Source organism: Portunus trituberculatus, chromosome 23 (genome assembly GCF_017591435.1).
Source record: "Portunus trituberculatus isolate SZX2019 chromosome 23, ASM1759143v1, whole genome shotgun sequence".
In the NCBI taxonomy this organism is placed as follows: Eukaryota; Metazoa; Arthropoda; class Malacostraca; order Decapoda; family Portunidae; genus Portunus; species Portunus trituberculatus.
Window position 1 is genome coordinate 6778240 of NC_059277.1, and position 20266 is coordinate 6798505.

Here is a 20266-nt window from a genome sequence, read left to right on the forward strand (position 1 = left end):
TAAAACATGTTAGATTTCTTATTGTACTTCTATTTACACTTTTGAAAAGCACGATACTTCCTGCTTTAAAGGTACCCAGCCTTTACGGGTTATGGCACACAGCACTGCTGATGCATTGATTTTAGGGAAGAATTATATGTTTCAAACTGAAAATGGCCCAAATTGAGGGATTGTGATGAACACGTGTAATTAAAAAATTGTCATACTAGTTTTAGTGAAACCAATCGTGTGTGAGATCCAGTATTGAATTTTGAAGAGAGATGGAATGTGCTATATGAAGTAATACTTGTCTCTTCAGAGCATTAAGGTATTAAATTACACAACATTATGACATGCATATTTTAAATGGCGAAATTCTCAATGCGAGTGTACCAATAACTTGAAGTGCACCTTTGAACATACCTAAGCTGATTGTTTTTTTTTTAGTGATGAAATGTGAAAGTATACCAACTTCTAATGTAAAAGTAATTGATAGTCAACACTTAAAATACTTTTCAGATCAACTGATAAGTCAAAAGGCACATGCTAATGAGGATGTTCTCCTCCCCAGGTAACTTATTACAGAGGCCGCAATGCAGGCTACAGGCGTGGCAACAGGATGGGTTTGGTAACGTGACCGGTGCCACCCAGCCGGTGAAGCAGCTGTAGGGGCTGAACTACCCGGGTGGCATGTGGGGATGAAAAGGGAGCTGGGCCTGGAGGATGCACAGGGTGTAGTCAAAGGAGGCAGTTGGGTTGTTTCCACTGCACCCTGTCAATGCCAGAGAGGTGAGCTAAAGAAGCCAGTTTGGTGGCCCCCATCCCTTCTTAAATAGAACAATACTGAAGTACATACACTACAATCATGTTTGGCATTTTGGCTTCCAAATTCAAGAATGGTAATGAACTGAAGTGAAAGAATACAAGATAAATAATCTTAGCTGAAATGTTTATTAGCATATGCTCATTTCACTTAACCATTATTTTATGTATTTTTTATGTATTGAGATGAGTGAAATAATTGTCATTACTTGAGATCCTTGTACCAAATGTATCTTTGTGCTTTGTTACTATTTGAAATATTGCATTGGCTTTGTTGGGTGGCTGTGTTTAGTGTGAGCCTTTTGTTTCAGGTTGGCTTCCATCGTGGGTGGTTGAGAGGTGCTGTTATCCACACGAGGTCTCCAGCGGGTAGTTGTGTTATTGACCACCTTAGACTTGCTCAAATTCTAATTAATTTTAGTTAATCATATATATATATATATATATATATATATATATATATATATATATATATATATATATATATATATATATATATATATATATATATATATATATATATATATATATATATATATATATATATATATATATATATATATATATATATATATATATATATATATATATATATATATATATATATATATATATATATATATATATATATATATATATATATATATATATATATATATATATATATATATATATATATATATATATATATATATATATATATATATATATATATATATATATATATATATATATATATATATATATATATATATATATATATATATATATATATATATATATATATATATATATATATATATATATATATATATATATATATATATATATATATATATATATATATATATATATATATATATATATATATATATATATATATATATATATATATATATATATATATATATATATATATATATATATATATATATATATATATATATATATATATATATATATATATATATATATATATATATATATATATATATATATATATATATATATATATATATATATATATATATATATATATATATATATATATATATATATATATATATATATATATATATATATATATATATATATATATATATATATATATATATATATATATATATATATATATATATATATATATATATATATATATATATATATATATATATATATATATATATATATATATATATATATATATATATATATATATATATATATATATATATATATATATATATATATATATATATATATATATATATATATATATATATATATATATATATATATATATATATATATATATATATATATATATATATATATATATATATATATATATATATATATATATATATATATATATATATATATATATATATATATATATATATATATATATATATATATATATATATATATATATATATATATATATATATATATATATATATATATATATATATATATATATATATATATATATATATATATATATATATATATATATATATATATATATATATATATATATATATATATATATATATATATATATATATATATATATATATATATATATATATATATATATATATATATATATATATATATATATATATATATATATATATATATATATATATATATATATATATATATATATATATATATATATATATATATATATATATATATATATATATATATATATATATATATATATATATATATATATATATATATATATATATATATATATATATATATATATATATATATATATATATATATATATATATATATATATATATATATATATATATATATATATATATATATATATATATATATATATATATGGGACACATTTTCAAGGGTAACTGTCTTAAGTGGAACATTACTAGCCACTCATTGATACTTATTCAAAAAGAAATTACAAGGTTGAATTGTTAAGATAATTTTCTTATATTTTATAGAAATATATTTTTGTCAGTAATGCAGCTAAAATTTATTTTTTATAAGAATTTTAATAAAAAAGAATATGATGTATTAGCCTGCTACATCCTTAGTCAGTGTGTTGCAACCTTTGATTAGGTTACAGACAATTTTGTGAGCCACTTGACTTGTAATAATGTAGGAATGACATAGTCACAGTCTCTGTAAGCATCATGTAAGGATGCATCAAAACCTTGCCAGATTCTAGTTTCTAATGGAGATCAATTTTTGGTTTTTCATTATCACAAATTTAAGATATTTAGGTGGGTTTATCTGAGTATCCTTTACTACATTCAAATAGACTTAGTTAAACAAGCAGGACTTGTAAAACTAGTGTTGATTGACTACAATAAACTACTCACAGCAGTAAACGAGGCAGAGGCATTAGGAGTAAATACCATGTCTCCCGGTGATTGGCTGATATAGGTCACAAAGAGTTGTTCGTAGGGCGACATAGTTCAGTTGACTCTGTGGATTAACTGTTGAACTTGATCTTGATACTTAGACACTTTAAATCTTGGCTCTGTTGTGAAATAATTGATTTGGTGATTCCATCTAGAAGAGGAAGGACTGATTTTCATACACTTTAGTGGAACGTGGATCAGTACTCTCTCCTCTAGAGGCCAATATGTGAGAGAATCCTAATGAAAACTGATGTATGTTATGTAGACAATTTATCCTGGCTACCTCTTTTAAAGGGGATGTCAACCCAGTATATAGATAGATACATCAATAGATCATAGCAATGTTTGATTAAAATTGTAGTAAACTTGGTATGATTGAAGTCAATGTGAGAGCACAAGTCAAATAACATGTCAGATATCTATATGCATATCTATTTATCTATCTATCTATCTATCTGAAATAAGTGAGTGAAGAGTGTGTATATGGTTGAAAGTGAAGGTCAAATGTGAAAGGAATTGCTGCCAATAAAGTGGCTCATCAGAGTGAAGGAGTGAGGTGACATCCAAGGTTTTGATTTATGTACTGAGGCAAAAGTATGACTTTTCTGCCATGGCCACCATCTTGAGGAAGTTCTGAGGAGGAGGAACAGCAGCAGCTACCTGAATACTCAATACCTCCAATGCTGGGTCTCCCTCAGGGATCTAGTCTCAAGGGCACGGTTGTTTTAGAAATGTCCATCTCTTCCTTTCTCCAGTTATTGCCCATTGCATGGTCAAAGCCTCACTTGTCCCTCCCTCCATAACAGCATTCTTCCTTTCTTGGTGGCAGTAACATATTTATTTACTTTTCTATGATTATCATGTAGAAAATAAATGATCACATGACAGAATTCTCTTTCAATATATAGCTGTTCACAAATTTTAGTTTAGTGGAAAGGAGTATTTCCATGTGATAAATGCAAGAGGGACTCTGTTCCTTTTAACATTCCTTTTACAATACAACAGTAACTGTATTTATTTAACGAGTCCTTCTGTGGCCAGGATATGCTTCCCATCATGGGAAGTATGCAAAACTGTTTATGAATTGCCTAGATATAACTCACTTGAGGATTAGATGTGGAGTGATTCTGATACTATTTTAAAATTATTTTATCCAACATGGCAATGAAGTCTTGTGAGGCTGACATATAGTGAGCTATGATTGTATCATTAAGTTTTGAAGATAATGCCAGTACCAGTCTAAAAGTAGTTATGGTATAACTATGTGGACAATCATATTAATATTTTCAGTTATTTTTATTTAAAAATTCCTGAAAAAGCTAGTCATGATTGTGTTAACTGGAAAGGTGAACGTTTCCTGCACACACGCTTGCTGTGACTGAACACTCCAGTCACCGTAGAAATTTACACACATATTTTACATACTGAAAATTACATGGGAAACTCTAATGACTGAAGTATTTTGGAAATTTTCATGTTACTTAGAAATTAAACTTCCAGCTCCAGACATCAACACCCAGCCAGATCACAGTGTGAGGAGGTTCCTGTTGCAGATAAAAAGTAACATTCCAATGATTCAATCTTAAACATACAAATAACCTTCCATTTCTTTCCATTATAATTTAGTCTTATATGTTTTGAAATCGCCAACAAAATAAATCCATACTTGTGCTTTCTCTTTCTGTGATGCATTGGTTAAGTTTTTGGTTTACAAATTACTATACTGTATCTGGTTATCTTAAGAAGCACAGTATAAAGTACAACACTACCAAAGGCTATTTTGACAATTTAAAAGTTAATTATTACCAAATTATCAAAACTACTTAAGTTACAGTGCAATTACAAGTTATCAAACGAAGCAACAAAATGCAGCTTTCACTATTCTTGGACTGTATGTTATAGAAAGTGAGTCTTTCATGGCCAGTGCAAAATTTATGAAGTTACTTGTTTCACATTAATAACGACCTTTGTATGTGAATAAAAGTATTGGCTGTAGTCCTAAAATGATTTTCACACCACCATATAAAATAACAAAAACAACTATTACTACTCCATCAGTGGGCCAGTGTTCACTACAAGTGTGTGACTCTTCATGTGGATCAGATCAATCTGCAATGTGAGTGACAACCCTGGTAATTTAGTAAAGAGCATCATTTTGCACAAGACGCAATGTTTGCTATTCATTTCCTATGCAACATACCTTCATATGACTTTCTTCTGTTTCTCCACTCGTATGAAAGAACCATCAGTTATAAGTAATTTTATATATATATTAAAGGTGAATCTCTCTATACTATAGAAAGCTTAAGTTCTTTTCATGTTGTACAACTTAGCATTACTGTCAGTTTCTTACCAATGTCTCTGTACACAAACTCTGTTATTACTGATTGTTTGCAGCAAATGATATTCATTGGGATGTTCTGCAGCAGACTGAGTGAAGCGTAATGACTGAAGCAACGTGCAACAAAAAAACACATGCTAGAGTTTCATTCAAAGCAAAATCGTTTCATATGGCACTAATTAAAAACTGCAAAATTTTAAGGTACAGAGAACCATGAAATGCCCTTTTAGATTGACATACTGACCTAAAAAGACCCTCAGAACTAGCCAGTTGGTCCAGAACATACTGTAATTAAAATTAATATATCATGCAGTCACAATTTCACAAACTACAATATATACAAGCCTTTCATGATATTATTGCTGCAATGATTATTTGTGCACTAAAACATACCACTCATTAAGTGACAAGTGCTTTCATTCCCTGACAACTGGTAACTATTATAATACCACAACATATCCCATCCCCAACACACCATTTTCCATGTGTACTCAGGTCAGCACAGGCACATGTTTCAAGTCTTTAAAATCTTAAAATGGCTAAAATCAAGAAACTTAAAAGAAAAAATAGTTAACACTCACTTTCGCAATCCCGTCCTTACCTCCGACAAAAGTTAAAAACCCACACACATCAATAAAACCTAACTAGCCACCCCCTAGGAAAATGTAGATGGCACTTCCTTCTTCCATATTCCATGTAGCCGAGATTTATCATCAAACAAGCTTCGTAACAATATGACCTGGAGGGACAAGAAAAAAATCAGATTACAGCTCTTCTCACCACATGAATGGACATCAGTTGTTAGGGGTGGACATGTCGACAAGAGCAGGTTAAGCTTTGGGTTGAAAAAGAAGATAGAGAAAGTAGGAGGAAACAGAAAAGGAGCTTGATAATTAAACTCAAATTAATATGAAAAAAGTAGACAGACCAGAAATATAGTTTCCCATATCAAAGCACTGAATTCTGGAATAGTTTAAAGGAGGTGGTTACAACTGTTAATGTGAGCAAACTAAAGAAAATTGTACAACCATGGATATAGAGCCAGGACAAATGGGCTTTACCTCAAACCCTGTGCAACACAACTAGGAAAATAAACATCCCTCACCTGAATGAGACCAGTCACCAGCATGACAGTAATGTTGATTATTGACCAGGTAGTCACTTTGGTACAGTTACTTTCGGCCAGGTTGCGATCTCGTGCCTCGTATGCCCTCAGCTGATCCTGTGTGAACCGTGACTTGGTGAGGTGTGCACGGATCCTCCCCATTGCATCCTGGAAGCAAGCAAGGAATGATGTATTTACAGAATCTTAACATTCAAACAGTAATAGATAAAAAGAAAACCTGATACTGACAAAGACAATGGTAGTAACAAGGCTTACAAGAGCAAGATAAATTAATTGAGGCCGTTTCACACCAGATGTGAGATACACCACGCATACGGTGCAAGCTACATGGCTTACAATCGCCTCAGTATATTTCCAATATATGGGACACATACCCACTTCCAAGATCGGTGGGCAGGCAATTTTTCTGGCCATAACTTGGATGACTCATGTCCCCAAGGGACTCCCGCCTTAGTGCTCTCATCTCCAGAGGCTCGCTTCCCGCCTACCGCTGTCCCACACCTCACTGTGATCGCAGTGACCTGACTCCTCAACTCAAGGAACTCTCAGACTGTCTGCTTGTTTGGCTCGTGCCTTGTAGACAGACATAGCTTTCAGTGTGAACATACCCAGAACAAAGTACAGTAGAGCCCTAACTTTCGCGACAACCACTTTCATGATTCTCTGTTTCGCGGTATCTTGTGTCCGGCGATATTTAAACTTCCCGCTCTACCCGGAAGCTGAGCGGCAACTATTTTCCGCCGTCTTGGATGACGTCACGGTGTTTTCGTCACAGTCTACTGCTTACCGCCACTGTGTTCATACCTGTTTTTATGGTCGTGCTACCTTGACTCTTCTGGTTACCTGCTACAGAGGCGAATTCTCACGAACTATGGCCACATGTGTGCCTGGTGGTGTGGGGGTCGCCCCTAGTGATACCAGCAAAGAAAGCAAGAGCCCAGGACCTTCAAAATTAGGAGGGAAAGTTAAAAGGCGTGAGTACAGAGTTGGTGTGAAAAAGCGGCAGTATGATAATGAAATGAAAACTAAAATAATGCAGCAGATTGACCAAGGTGCTAGAAACGTGGAGATTTGTCGTATGTACAATGTCCCCGAATCTACAGTGCGTAGTATGAGGAAGCAGAATAGTGAAATCAAGAAAAATCTGGCTCAAGCAAAGAAATATTTTACCCTTAGTGGTGTGGGGAACCATTCTGGGGGCGAGAGAAGCGTGAAAACTGTTACTGATTATAACAAGGTGATGATAATTTTAGAACATTATCTATTGAGGTGGATAAATCGACAAAATGATGGAGGTGCTAGCGTAACAGGGCCCCAGATTCAGGACCAAGCCCGTGTTCTGTACAATGCTGTAATCAAGAAAATGAATCTTAAAAACCCCCACCCTTCACTGCATCCCGTGGTTGGCTTCATCGTTTTAAGAATAGGGTGAAGGTGAAATATGCTGTTTATCAGGGTGAGGCCCAGTCTGCAGACGAATCTGCTGCCTCTAGCTTCCTGCAGTAGCCCAACAACTGATAAAAGATGGCAACTATTCCTTGGCGCAAATATATAACGCTGATGAAACTGGCGTATACTGGAAAAGATCACCAAAGTCCACGTTTATTTCTGTCTCTGAAAAGCAAGCTCGTGGAGTAAAAATGGCCAAAGACCGATTTACTGCACTGCTAACTGCTAATGCCAATGGAACACACAGAATGAAACCCCTAATTCTGTATCATTCTAAGTGCCCTCGCCCCTACAAAAATGCAAACATGGACAAACTTAAGGGCTACATATGGAGGTCAAATGTCAAGGGGTACATGACCTCTGCTTTATCACTGGACTGGTTTGATAACTGTCAGGCTAACAATTTGGATTTCCGTGTGTTGTTGTTCATGGATAATGCACCAGGGCATGCACGTTTCCTTGTAGGCCGCCATCCATCGGTACAAGTAGTTTTTATGCCCCCAAATACAACATCAAGGATTCAGCCCATGGACCAGGAAGTAATTGCCAACACTAAATTACTGTTTTATCAAGACGTGCACGGGAGAATAAGAAAGGCAACAGACAGTCAGGCGGAACTTCAGGAGCTTCAGGAACTTCAGGACCTTGAAACAGATGATCATGCAACTTCATCACCGTCCTCAGACCGCGAAAGTGACTGTGATGACCTTGTTAGCACCTCTACATCATCTGACACAGTCACAGTAAAACAATTCTGGCGCCAGTTTAACATTCGGCTGGTAGTTGAGGCTTTAGTTAAGGCTTGGGAAACTCTCACAATCGCCACCCTAAAACATGCATGGAAACCACTACTCCCACTGATGATTGCTGCCCAGGGAGACAGGCAGCAGACCGAGCAGTTGTTGGCAGAGACGGTCGAGGTGGTACAGCAGGTTAGAAGCCCAGGGTTTGCCGATGTTACAAGGGAGGAAATGCTGGAGTTAGTCGACTACAACCAAGAAAATAATATTGAAGACCTGCTGGAGGAGGACAACATGGAAGGGGACCACATCGAGCAACCTGAACAACAACAACAACAACTTCAGCAAGATCGTTCACCATCAACCGCCATACTGTCATCATTGTTACTTAACTTTGAGTCCTTGACTGAACAGATACACCCCTTAGCCTTTGAACACAAACAGAAAATCTTGGCTAGCTTAAAAACCATCACTGATACCTTTGGGGAACTTTTAATAAAAAGTTTATGAAGGGCAACAGGCATTAATCACCCGCTACCTCCAAAGGCCAAGGGAAGTGGCAGAGGGTCTTTTGGAAGCAGAAGGGGAAGCTGATGAGGCAGCAGAACCAACGGAAGATGCTGAGCTCGACATGGATGAAGATTTCTCTGGATTTATTCGAGAACAAATGGCAGATGTGGAAAGGCAAGACAGAGTGGAATTGTTACGTCAGAGACTGGAAGAGGAAGAAATGCAGAATGGCGGAGACAGTGTCGGCAGCGGCGGCGGCAGCAGCAGCTGCAGCAGCAGTGGGCCCCAGTAGGGTGGCCACCATAAACATACATAAGTGCTAGCACCTCATACTTGTATATTTGGTAAGTATTACTACATTCATACAGTGCAAGGTGTTTTTATTTGATGTACAATTGTATTTCATAATAGAATGTATTTGTTTGTCAGATTTATATGGAGATATAGGTATTTTATGGATAGCTCCAGAACCGATTATTATTTTTTCCATAAGATCAATGCCCCCTCTTTCGCGATTTTCACTTTCGCGCCGATTTTTTGGCACCAATTAGGCGCGAAAGTTGAGGCTCTAGTGTAAATCAGCCCACCTGCGTGTCTTGCCAAACATTGCATCCGGTGTGAAATGGCCTTTAGCATGGATAGTGAGATTATCCAAGTATTATCATCACAATGGCATTAATTTAGAAAATAATTCAAAGAAAATCTTCACAGGAAATAAAAACATCTGATCGCTCCCACCTTGATATCTTCAATCTTCATCTCATAGATCTCCTCTGCTGTGATGGTTTCCTCCAGACCATCGTCCCAGAGGTCATCATCTTCATCACTCTCGACAGTGATGCCAAAGAAGACAGTCTTGGTGTTGAAGTGGGAGAAGGTGTTGTCCCAGCATATCCGATAGTCACCTTCCTCGCTGATGGTGGTCCTGATGATAGAGAAGCATTTATTTCTTTTATAATTATCCAACTTACCTTAATATTTTCATGAGATCAGATGAGATTTAACTCCATTCTTTAGCTGTGGATACACCGTCCACATGACATATACACCTGTGGTTGCCTTCAGAGCGCCGCAGATCCTGTAGCAGAATTTCCCCGGTTTGTCCTGCCAGGTAGAAGTCTATGTCTAGCTCTCCTTGACCACCATCAATAACCTGTAGGAAAATACTGGTCACAAAAAAATATTGACTCAATACGAAACAAGAAAAAAAAAAAGCTGATTAGGTTAAGTTAGGTCCCAAAAAATAGTCTTGCCCAGCTCTACCAAAATCTGCTGTAAACATTTATCAGTAGTGCCCGTGAAGCAGAGCCTACAAAATTTGGCAACCCACAACCTGGTCTGGCACACACCACCTTTCACCCCACCCTCACACATCCACACTGGCTAATAAATATACACTTCGCAGTTACGTACATGACAAAAACGCAGAAAATCTTGACTTGCATAAGGACACATTAGCACAGATTTACCCCTCACCTGGTACTCCACATCTAGAGTTTCGCCGGCTTTTATCGTCTCGTAGAAGCACTCCTCCGTTCCTGCCTTCACCTCCACCGTCATTTCTCTTTCTATATCTCGGCCACAAGAAGGTTGGAGGAGCAGGAAAAAGGGAAAGATGCTGATGACTAGAATTGTACCTCGGTGACTAGCCATTGTTTACACGTACAGGAGAAGGGAAGTGGGGGAGGGCAGGATGGGAGGCCGAGTGTCAGATACCAGCTAGGACAAGTATAAATTGTATATCTTATTCTTCATATATAATGTTTTACTTGGTCTGACTATTTATATATTTAAATGTTGTGATACAGTAACCAGGATTTTATTATTGCTGATGTTCAATGGATAGATATGGTTATTGGAGAGATGAGGGAGAGTTATGGAAAAGGGAAGAGGGAGAATAACTACATAGGATAAATGTGTTAATTATCCCTATAATACACCTATTGTTGCAATTCATCTAACCTATTTCAATATCTTAAAAGTAAACTATATTATCCATCATTAATATTCATATTTCCAATATAAAATAGGGACAAACACACTGGATGCCGGTGTGAAGGGGCGGAGCAGGTGAAGGGGGGGGGGGGGGGGGAATCGGAAGAGACACGTTGGAAATGTGTCACTGGTACACGTTGCTACAGGGATGTATGATTCAACACATTTGTGAGTTGGTAAAGCAGATATTGTAATATCTGTATCGCAGTCCCGCAGTGTAGGTAAAAATAGGTAAGCCACGTGGGCACACTATCGCCCGATAAAGTCTATAGCTGTTATTTATTTATTTTTTTTTTATTCACTTAGAATCATTTTCCTATTTCCCTATCTGTTTAATGACGAGCTTAATTTTTTAAAATAGGTATACTTATGTAATAGCTTTACTATATGTGATAAGATGAGCGACAATACCACTAACTTATCAGTGCGTAAGGCAAACAACTGTAACACGAATAAGAACATAACAAAATGAAGGAAGCTGCAAGAGGTCATCTGGCCCACACATGGCAGTCTATGTATGAACATGCCTTTTTTTCACCTATCATCTCCATCCATATATTTGTCTAATCTTCTTTTAAAGCTCATTATTGACTCAGCAGCCTCTCTCGATACGGTTCTTTGCTTTTCTTCTTTCATGCATACAAAAGAACTTGTGAACACAAGATAGTAGGCTAACTGCTGTTTGCGCACTTCGGTGAGTTCTAAGTTGAGAAACTCCCTCGATTGTGAATTTTGGAAAGGAATAGTAAATAGCAAAGAAAGGGCATGGGCTGAAGAGGTGCACTAATGTTATTAAAACCGTTTAGATATTACATGCTTTAATGTTACAAGCACGAACACATTAAAGTAGAAATATCTACGTACAAGGACAATGGCATTGCAACGGAACAACATGAACATTTATTAACATATTTACCATTACGAATAAAAATTTGTGATGGAGTTCGATTGTTCATAAATGATTATGGGGGAGTGGGAGGGTCAGAAGGATGGATGAGTTGACAAGTGGTAACTGATAGGAAAGAATGGGGTGGGGAACCAGCGAGGGGAAGGAAGTTCGAGAGGGCCGCTAACCAGAGGGGGGTGAGAGAGCCAGGCACGTGCCACAAGCCACAACTCAGCGATCAATAGGTACGCCACAGAAGGACACGCTTCCTTGCTCCTCAGTCCTCACAACGCCTCTCGCCAGGACAAGATATAGCTTTTCTACCTTGTATTTAGATAACAGATTTCTGTTATAGATTGCCTACACCACGATGTGAGGAGGCGGAGTAGTATGTAACTCTTGAGACTCCTGTGGACACGTGAAGGGCGGAGGTGGGCGTGTGAGTGAGTCGGTAAGCTGAGGATGAGGGCGTGATGGTGCGTGAGGCAACGAAGGGGATAGCGGCGATGACAGAGCACTCCGGTTCTGAGGAGGGTATGTTTTCAATGTGATCACCTTTTCACTGATTGCACCACCGATAGCTGTGATCATAGAGTGGCAGTGTCACGAGCTCGCGCCTCATACATATGCTTCCCCCCCCCCACATGGTGAATGAAGTCTACGGGTTTTATTTGGTCGTTTGAAGAACTGACAGTGAATTCATGCAACAGTTCTTGATAATTTAGAGTTGTTAATCATACCAGCAGGCGGGGCCATTAGTGCTGCGGGGGAGGAGGTCATCAGAGGGCTGCTGGCCACGCTCCGAGAGGACATGAAGAAAGAGGAGAGTGGTGGGGATGAGGTGCTCGCCCTTGACCCCCTCGTGGTGGAGTCTCAGCTCCTCTCCTATCAGCACTCTGCCGCAAGCTTTGTGGTCAAGCTTCAAGGCATGGAAATAATTGTAAGTTTCACTTTAACTGCAACTTTCTTCATTAAAGAATAATTAGATACAAGTAGACAACAACAACAATTATAATATTATTAATGTAATAATAATGATAGTAATAATAATAATAATTACTAATAATGATAATAATAGTAATAATAATAATAGTAATAATAATAATAGTAATAATAGTAATAATAATAATAATAACAACAACAACAACAACAACAACAACAACAACAACAACAACAACATCATCAATAACAACACTAATAATGATAATAATAACAACAATAATAATAATAGTAATAATAATAATAATAATAATAATAATAATAATAATAATAATAGAATCAGAAAGCATTAGCTAAGGAATTACTACTACTACTACTACTACTACTACTACTACTACTACTACTACTACTACTACTTGGTTGATATGACATCACTAGCTGGTAATACAATTTTTGTGTTACTTGATTTTGCACTAAGACATTGACCCTGACAGTACACTCAAAACAACCTTGTCCTATAGTGTGCTTCATTATTATTTTTTTTTTCTTCTTACAAGATGATATGAATTAGATATTCCTTCCTTCATAAATAGTTCTTACTCAATGCACAAAAAAAAATCACCATGTACCATAATAAACAACATTGGCAGGCCACAAAATATAGTGATATCTACGCAAGTGTAACCACTAACTCAATGGATGCCATTTATTGAAAACAAAACAATATGCATATTTAAGAAATACAATTTGTCTTAGAGCATATGGCCAGAGAATGCTGAGTTTTTATTTGATTTGCAGGGATTGTCAGAGTTCATCATTGAGGATGTGTGTGTGAATGTCCAAACTCTGGCCGTGACAATCAACCTGCGCTATGACTCCCTGTTGCTTGATGGGGAGTACGACATCTCAGGCAAACTGGTCAAGGTCATCCCCCTCTCCACTCGAGGGCCTTTCACAGTCACTGCCTCCAATGCAAGGGTAAGCACTGCCTAAGTAATCATTAGTTGATATATAATGGATTGTTTTTTACATTGATTGCAGCAAATGGTAATAGTAACAAGTTCGATCTTGTCCTTCAGATAACTTTGTGGGTGAAGTTGAAGACATGCCGGGGACGCCTGGAGGTAGGCCAGCTGAGGAGTGAGTTGGTGGTGGGAGATGTGCACCTCGACCTCTCCCACATGACTGGTGGGTCACTAGTCAGCAAGTACGTAAGTTCCCACTTGGCAAATCAGATCAGGACTCACTGGCAGCAGCATGAACCAGAGCTGAGCATGGTCTTGAAAAAGCATCTTAATGATGAACTGAAGAACGTCAGCTTAATGTCCCTCCAGCTTCTGCAGTCAACTGACAAGTACATGAGGCGTGGTTCCCTCTATTAGAGGGTCTACTTTCCTCCTTCTCTGTGGCTTATGGTAGTGAGTGTGTATAGAGCAGATGATGGCCCTCATGATTATTGGTTTCAGTGTTCCTCCAGTGTATTGATGTATTGTAGATTGATATGCCACACATTCACTTGCATCTTACATCTGTGTAGTAAAGTTCCTTGCAAAAATAAAGTAAAAAAAGGAGATGACTTACTGAAAACAAATACATTCTTACACTGGTGGTAAATCAAATCCCTTTCAGAAAAGCATGAGGATGAAATATTTTGCTCTGGGTCATCAGTATTAATTGGAAGGAATGCTTTTTAACAGGGACCATAATACATTACATATTTTTTGCCCCTTGGTGCTGATGAGTAAGTTAAGCTGTTTGTCAAAAAAGAGTGCAAGACAAATTTTTACATTCCATTTTTTACAGCAATGTTGAATATCCTGCATCTCAGAATCTTCAACGATTATATTTATAGTATTTCATGACAACATAGCTTTGAACAAAAAAGTATAGCATTACAAACTTAACACAATTTGTTGGTATTTTTATATCAACATGCCTGCATCTATGTAGAATATTATACTTCAGGAAGCTCAGTGTGCAGATTTGGCTTGCTGTCATTGAGTGTCAGATTCCCAAAGGTGTGTAGGTATGAGAACGAAAGCCTTGTGGGTTCCTATGTGGTGGCTTGGTGGTGTCGCATACAAGGCTGGCAGCTGCGATGGTGTTCGTTGTTGTTCAAGATGGGTTCATTAACCTAAGTGTTGAGTTTGCAAAATTTTATAAAAGTTACTTGTTAGATAATTTTATATGACTATTTACATATCCTATAAATTGCCAAATGTTAATGAATTTCTTTAAGGCTATGCAGGATAAGAAACTGTTAAGTACACAAGTGCAAACAGTATTATAAACCTCACAATCAATTTGTAATGTTGCATTTAGAAATAACAAACTGTTAATTACATGCAAATACATACTGCCTTTACGAAATGTATAATTTTGCAGTCATATTTTTTCTATTTAATGCATATTGCTCAAAATATTTGCACAAGGTGGTAGCACATAAAATTCTAGATGTCTGACAAATGCTGGACCAGCACATTTGTTGAATATACATATAATGGTGTTTAGTGCTTTTGAACAAATTAGTATGCAGGCAAACAGTGACTAATGGGCACTCAGATCACAAATTTTAAGTTATGATTATTTTTACCCTTTGTCTTGAATTAAGAACGCAAAATTCATCCTTACAGAGATTACCTTTTTATTTCAACAATTTGAAAAATAAATGTGCATAAATTTCACACTTTGATGAAAAAATTTCTTTGGGGGCAACTTCTCATGGTATGGCAATGAAATTGCCTTCTTTGTATAAACTCTTCTTTGTGAAATTCCAGTATCACATCAGAATACATTATCTCTCAATACTATGTAATATGTTTGCATGTTTGTGGCATAAAATGTCACAAGTGTATGATGTACAGTATCCTTCTTGTGTTTTATGAATGTATCTCGTCTAATATAATATAAGTCTGGGGAAAATAAATTCCCCAATTTATTATTTTTGAAATTTACACAAATTTTTAGAAATGTATAGAGGTTCATCGGGATATATAAAGCCACCTGTATCATTATCTGTTGGAAATCAAGTTTTAGTTAGAATTTTAATCCATTAAAAGTAAGTCAAGTGTTTAAGAACAATGGCTGCTTTCAAAACTCATTTTATGGTCGAAGCTTTACACTTTAATTTGATTTTATTCTCAATATACTGTCTTGCATAAAGAAACTCATCTTGGAATGCTCTTATGGATTAGGTTTGCTGAGAAGCACAACATATCACTTACTATTTCACTTGCTTATCAATTCCATGTAATACATCTGTTAGATAAATGTCTTTATATTGAACTAAAAATGTTATAGAAAAATATTGTGCCATGGCCTAATGGCACACTGTATATGAATATAATTACATATTCATTCCAGTATTTAAATGCATACAGTAATATATTCCAGGTGAAAAGAATTGATAAGTTAGTGTTGGTCTCTGTGTGATAATAACCTAGTGTAATTAAATAGACCATATTAGTTAGACATTTCATGAGGTCAGAGCATCTTTAATGTCTGCTGCTACTGCCACCTAGAGTGGCGTGAGGCCCCACACAAGTGCCACGAACCAGTCCATCAGTAGAGTCTAGGGCCGGCACTGGTGCGGGGTCGCACGTCAAGGGCCTGATAGACTCAGTAGTAGTGAAGTATGTAGTATGTACTGATGGCTCCTCCATTGGTGTGAAATGTGTATACGTATATAAGTCTTGAACGTTTGTAACATTTTAATGACTCAGATTTGTAAGTGCCACCAGGGTATTATTGTTATGTGAAATAATATTTTATTGAGTTGACAGGAAAATAAGTACGCAAACAAAGAAATTATATTGTGATAACTGACAATCCATTGAACATTCTACAAGGGACTTTGAGCAAATGCAAACACTGTCCCATTGCAGCTATATAACTTTGTGATGACCAGTTTCTCACAATATATGATGGAATGTAGATCTTTCCATGTAAGAATTTTTAAAAATTCATACCATATCAAACCAAAACAGTAAAATACTAATTATAATTCAGAACTTCTCTTTTCGCATGGCCGTACAGAATATTTCTCCACTTATAGAAGAAAACATCAGTGCAAGGCAGTATTGATAAAATCAAATCATCAGATATTCCAGATAGTAAAGATTGCCTTGATTGCAACATTTATCACATTATGATATGATGTCATTTTTATTCATTTTATATCAATATGTGGTGTATCAGATCAAGAAATATCTAGCACAACATAACCTTGTAAGATGCTCATTAGGATGACATAATCTTGCCATTGATGGAACACACAACTATAACTAGCAAGATTAATTTTGAAACTGTTATGATTTAACAACAAAAATCAGGTGTCATTTATTCATCCTAAGCTAGTAAATGATTGCATCTGTTGTTCCCTCTCAGACACTGCAATTCCAGGATGCTCCCACACAAGGCTGGTCTGGTCTGCCATCAGGCTGAGGGTTGCTCCAAGCCCCTCACATCAACACAGTGCCTTTGCTGGGAGTGGTCACACATGCCACATTGCCATGTGTTCTCACTACCAAATTTACAACTGTTGTCAGTATTTAACTCAGTAATAATCTATTCAATACCTGGAAGTAAATTACACTGCATTTCCAGTCAAGTATCTTGACTGGAAATAACAGAGAACTTTAAGATAACATTTTTTACCAAGAAATATACAAGAATCATATATGTAGTTACTGGTTAAGTGCACAAAGCACTGTAGTGACACTCTGGATGTGAATCTGTGTACAGTAGAAGCCCAGTGATCCACCCCCAGGCTTGTTGGTGATCATGAAACACCAAGAAATCAAGTTACCTCAACAGAAAGTCTCAAAGTGGTGTCTACATATCAGTGGTGTGCACCACCTTGGTAGCGTTCCTGCTACTGAAGCATGACCTCCATTGTTTGCCCAGTACATTGTGGAGTAATGTAAACATGCAAAGATCCAATCAGGTTTAAAAGTGAGTTGATGCAGTACTGACTGGGAATTTTGCTCGCAGTAATTATGCCAAAAATGTTTGCTCATTCACACATGCATGGATTTGAGCTAATTTAATTTCTCTGTTAACATAATTGTCTTATCTAATTTTGTCAGTGACTGAATGACTAAAGAAATGGATTATGCAAACAAGAGATTACTGGGCAACTACTGTATCAAGACACTTCACAAAAAGATTATTACATAAATATATATGGTCTTAACAGCATAATTCTTCAGTGTTATAATTGCAAGATGAAGCACTTCAATTTTTCATAAGGTTCTTATATTATAATCTTGCTACATAATCATCCTATGAATCTGATCACACTCGTATCCAAGAATGACACATCCACTGAGAGGGTGTGACATACACATTGTTTTGAAAGCATCTTTGGCTTGACTATTGCATTCATTGCACTTTTATTATCTAGTCCTTTCATTATCATGGGGCTTAAGGCTCCCCTACCACTTGATTGCCAAAATCTTTACAGAACATGTGCAGATATGTACAAGAAAAAAAAAATAGCTTGATATTCACTGATATATTAAATAGCACTCACTGCCTTGTGATTATATCCATGAAAATCATACAACAATAACTCAACATTTTTAATGAATTGCTGTGTGGAGTCTTCATCTCAACACTTGTACTCTTGAGTGACACATCTGCATAAAAGGATCAGCTAAGGTGCTTTTCATGTCAGCTTTCATAACTTTATTATATTTTTTATGACAACATAACCACAATATTGCACTGTGGTCACTTTCATACTTGATCCATTCATATATAACAAAAACTCTGTCAGTATTATATCAACTATTTCTTGATTAAAGAAACTAACAATAAATACATTAGTAATATTAAAAGCTAAATTCTACCAAAGAGGCATTTGCTTCAGCAAGTTAAATCAAACAACGACAATTTGCCAAAAAATAATTAACGTGAACAAATATGTTAGAAACCAAAACAATAAATGTACCCATTATAGGAGCTCCACTGTCTTGCGATGACTCATGGGTGTGGTGTTCACCTGCCATCCAGCAGGGGTGCACCACAGCACCTCACTACCCCACTGACTCATGCATATTTCAGAATACTATTAAACTCAACTTATAAACATACTGACAGAGAACCATGGAAGTACAAGTTCACCTGAACAATATCAGATTAAGTATCCCAGAAAGACCTTTTTTTTTTTCTTTTATATATATATATATATATATATATATATATATATATATATATATATATATATATATATATATATATATTTACCAAATGGAAAATGTTCTTAAATGTTGACACATTCAAGCCAAATGGCTGAAAGTATTACCATTCCTTTTTGGGTGTTTATGTATCTCATAAAAATCAAAACAGTTGCTGAAAATGTCTCATGTGAATGGCCATGTTTTTGGTGTACAGCTCATGCATACAAAGTACTTACCGTCTGTTGGAACCAAGTGATACATGTCTCTACCTGTGGTGTTTGCTGTTTCTGCAGATCTCCCCTCTGTATCAAATGAATCCACATGAATTAGTGGAATGTGTCAGTTCCTGCTTTTCCTTGACAGTAACTCTTTTAATGTAAGGTTCAGTTTCAGGCTCTTACATGGTCTTGCTGGGGCTGAGTGACTCCACCCCAACATGCAGAAAACATATGCAATGTGCTGCACTGGATAGCTTGTTTATTGATAAAGCTATTCCAGTCTTCCCTTGAATCAGTATTATCATGGATGCCAATGACAGAGACCCATAACCCTCCTGCACATTCAGCTCTAAAGAATGTACAAGTACATAATGTGTATCTTTTATGAATGGTGAGGCAGCTGTGCTTCATGGCATGCCTGGTGTAGCAGTGCCAGTTACTGTTCAGGTGGTTACTGCCCCTCACAGCAAGATGGTAGGGGAGCACCAGCTGCCACTTTTCAACATGTGATATGTGTACCCTTTCCTTTTACATTACTTTCCACTTGAATAAAAACTTAATTCTCCCTCTGTGTCCTGTTCCTCTTCATAGTTTGTCCTGATGAAGTGTAATATTCAAGATATTAAATAACAATGAGGAAAACAATCAGTTATCAGGAGTCTCACAGT

At 35.7% G+C, this 20266-nt stretch overlaps 3 protein-coding genes across 10 annotated transcripts in view; 2 read left to right on the forward strand and 1 right to left on the reverse strand.

Annotated features, from left to right (window-relative positions):
* Positions 1–1249, forward strand: part of LOC123507911 (hrp65 protein-like) — a 29835-nt gene extending 28586 nt beyond the window's left edge. For all 6 annotated transcript variants that reach the window (XR_006675823.1, XR_006675824.1, XR_006675819.1 and 3 more), the window contains 2 exons: positions 551–768; positions 1113–1249. The gene's annotated coding sequence lies outside the window, so the exon portion shown is untranslated. The remainder of the gene's footprint in view (positions 1–550; positions 769–1112) is intronic.
* A 3246-nt stretch (positions 1250–4495) lies between these two features.
* On the reverse strand, positions 4496–11086 carry LOC123507707 (transmembrane emp24 domain-containing protein 1-like). Its single transcript, XM_045260849.1, has 5 exons — positions 10855–11086; positions 10428–10531; positions 10117–10303; positions 6659–6826; positions 4496–6292 (listed from the first exon to the last, which is right to left on the reverse strand). Exons 1-5 carry the CDS (start codon positions 11029–11031, stop codon positions 6209–6211), a joined length of 720 nt encoding a protein of 239 aa, XP_045116784.1. The 5' UTR covers positions 11032–11086; the 3' UTR covers positions 4496–6208.
* Positions 11087–12419: 1333 nt separating this feature from the next.
* Positions 12420–20165, forward strand: LOC123507698. 3 transcript variants are annotated; one of them, XM_045260836.1, is made up of 5 exons: positions 12420–12504; positions 12615–12793; positions 13003–13199; positions 13997–14176; positions 14278–20165. In XM_045260836.1, the coding sequence occupies exons 2-5, from the start codon at positions 12733–12735 to the stop codon at positions 14578–14580; spliced, it is 741 nt and encodes a 246-aa protein (XP_045116771.1). In that variant the 5' UTR covers positions 12420–12504; positions 12615–12732; the 3' UTR covers positions 14581–20165. The 3 variants fall into 3 exon arrangements, with proteins under 3 accessions (XP_045116771.1, XP_045116772.1, XP_045116770.1); XM_045260837.1 differs by having other exon boundaries at positions 12459–12793; positions 13006–13199; XM_045260835.1 differs by having other exon boundaries at positions 12461–12793.
* The last annotated feature ends 101 nt before the right edge of the window (positions 20166–20266 follow it).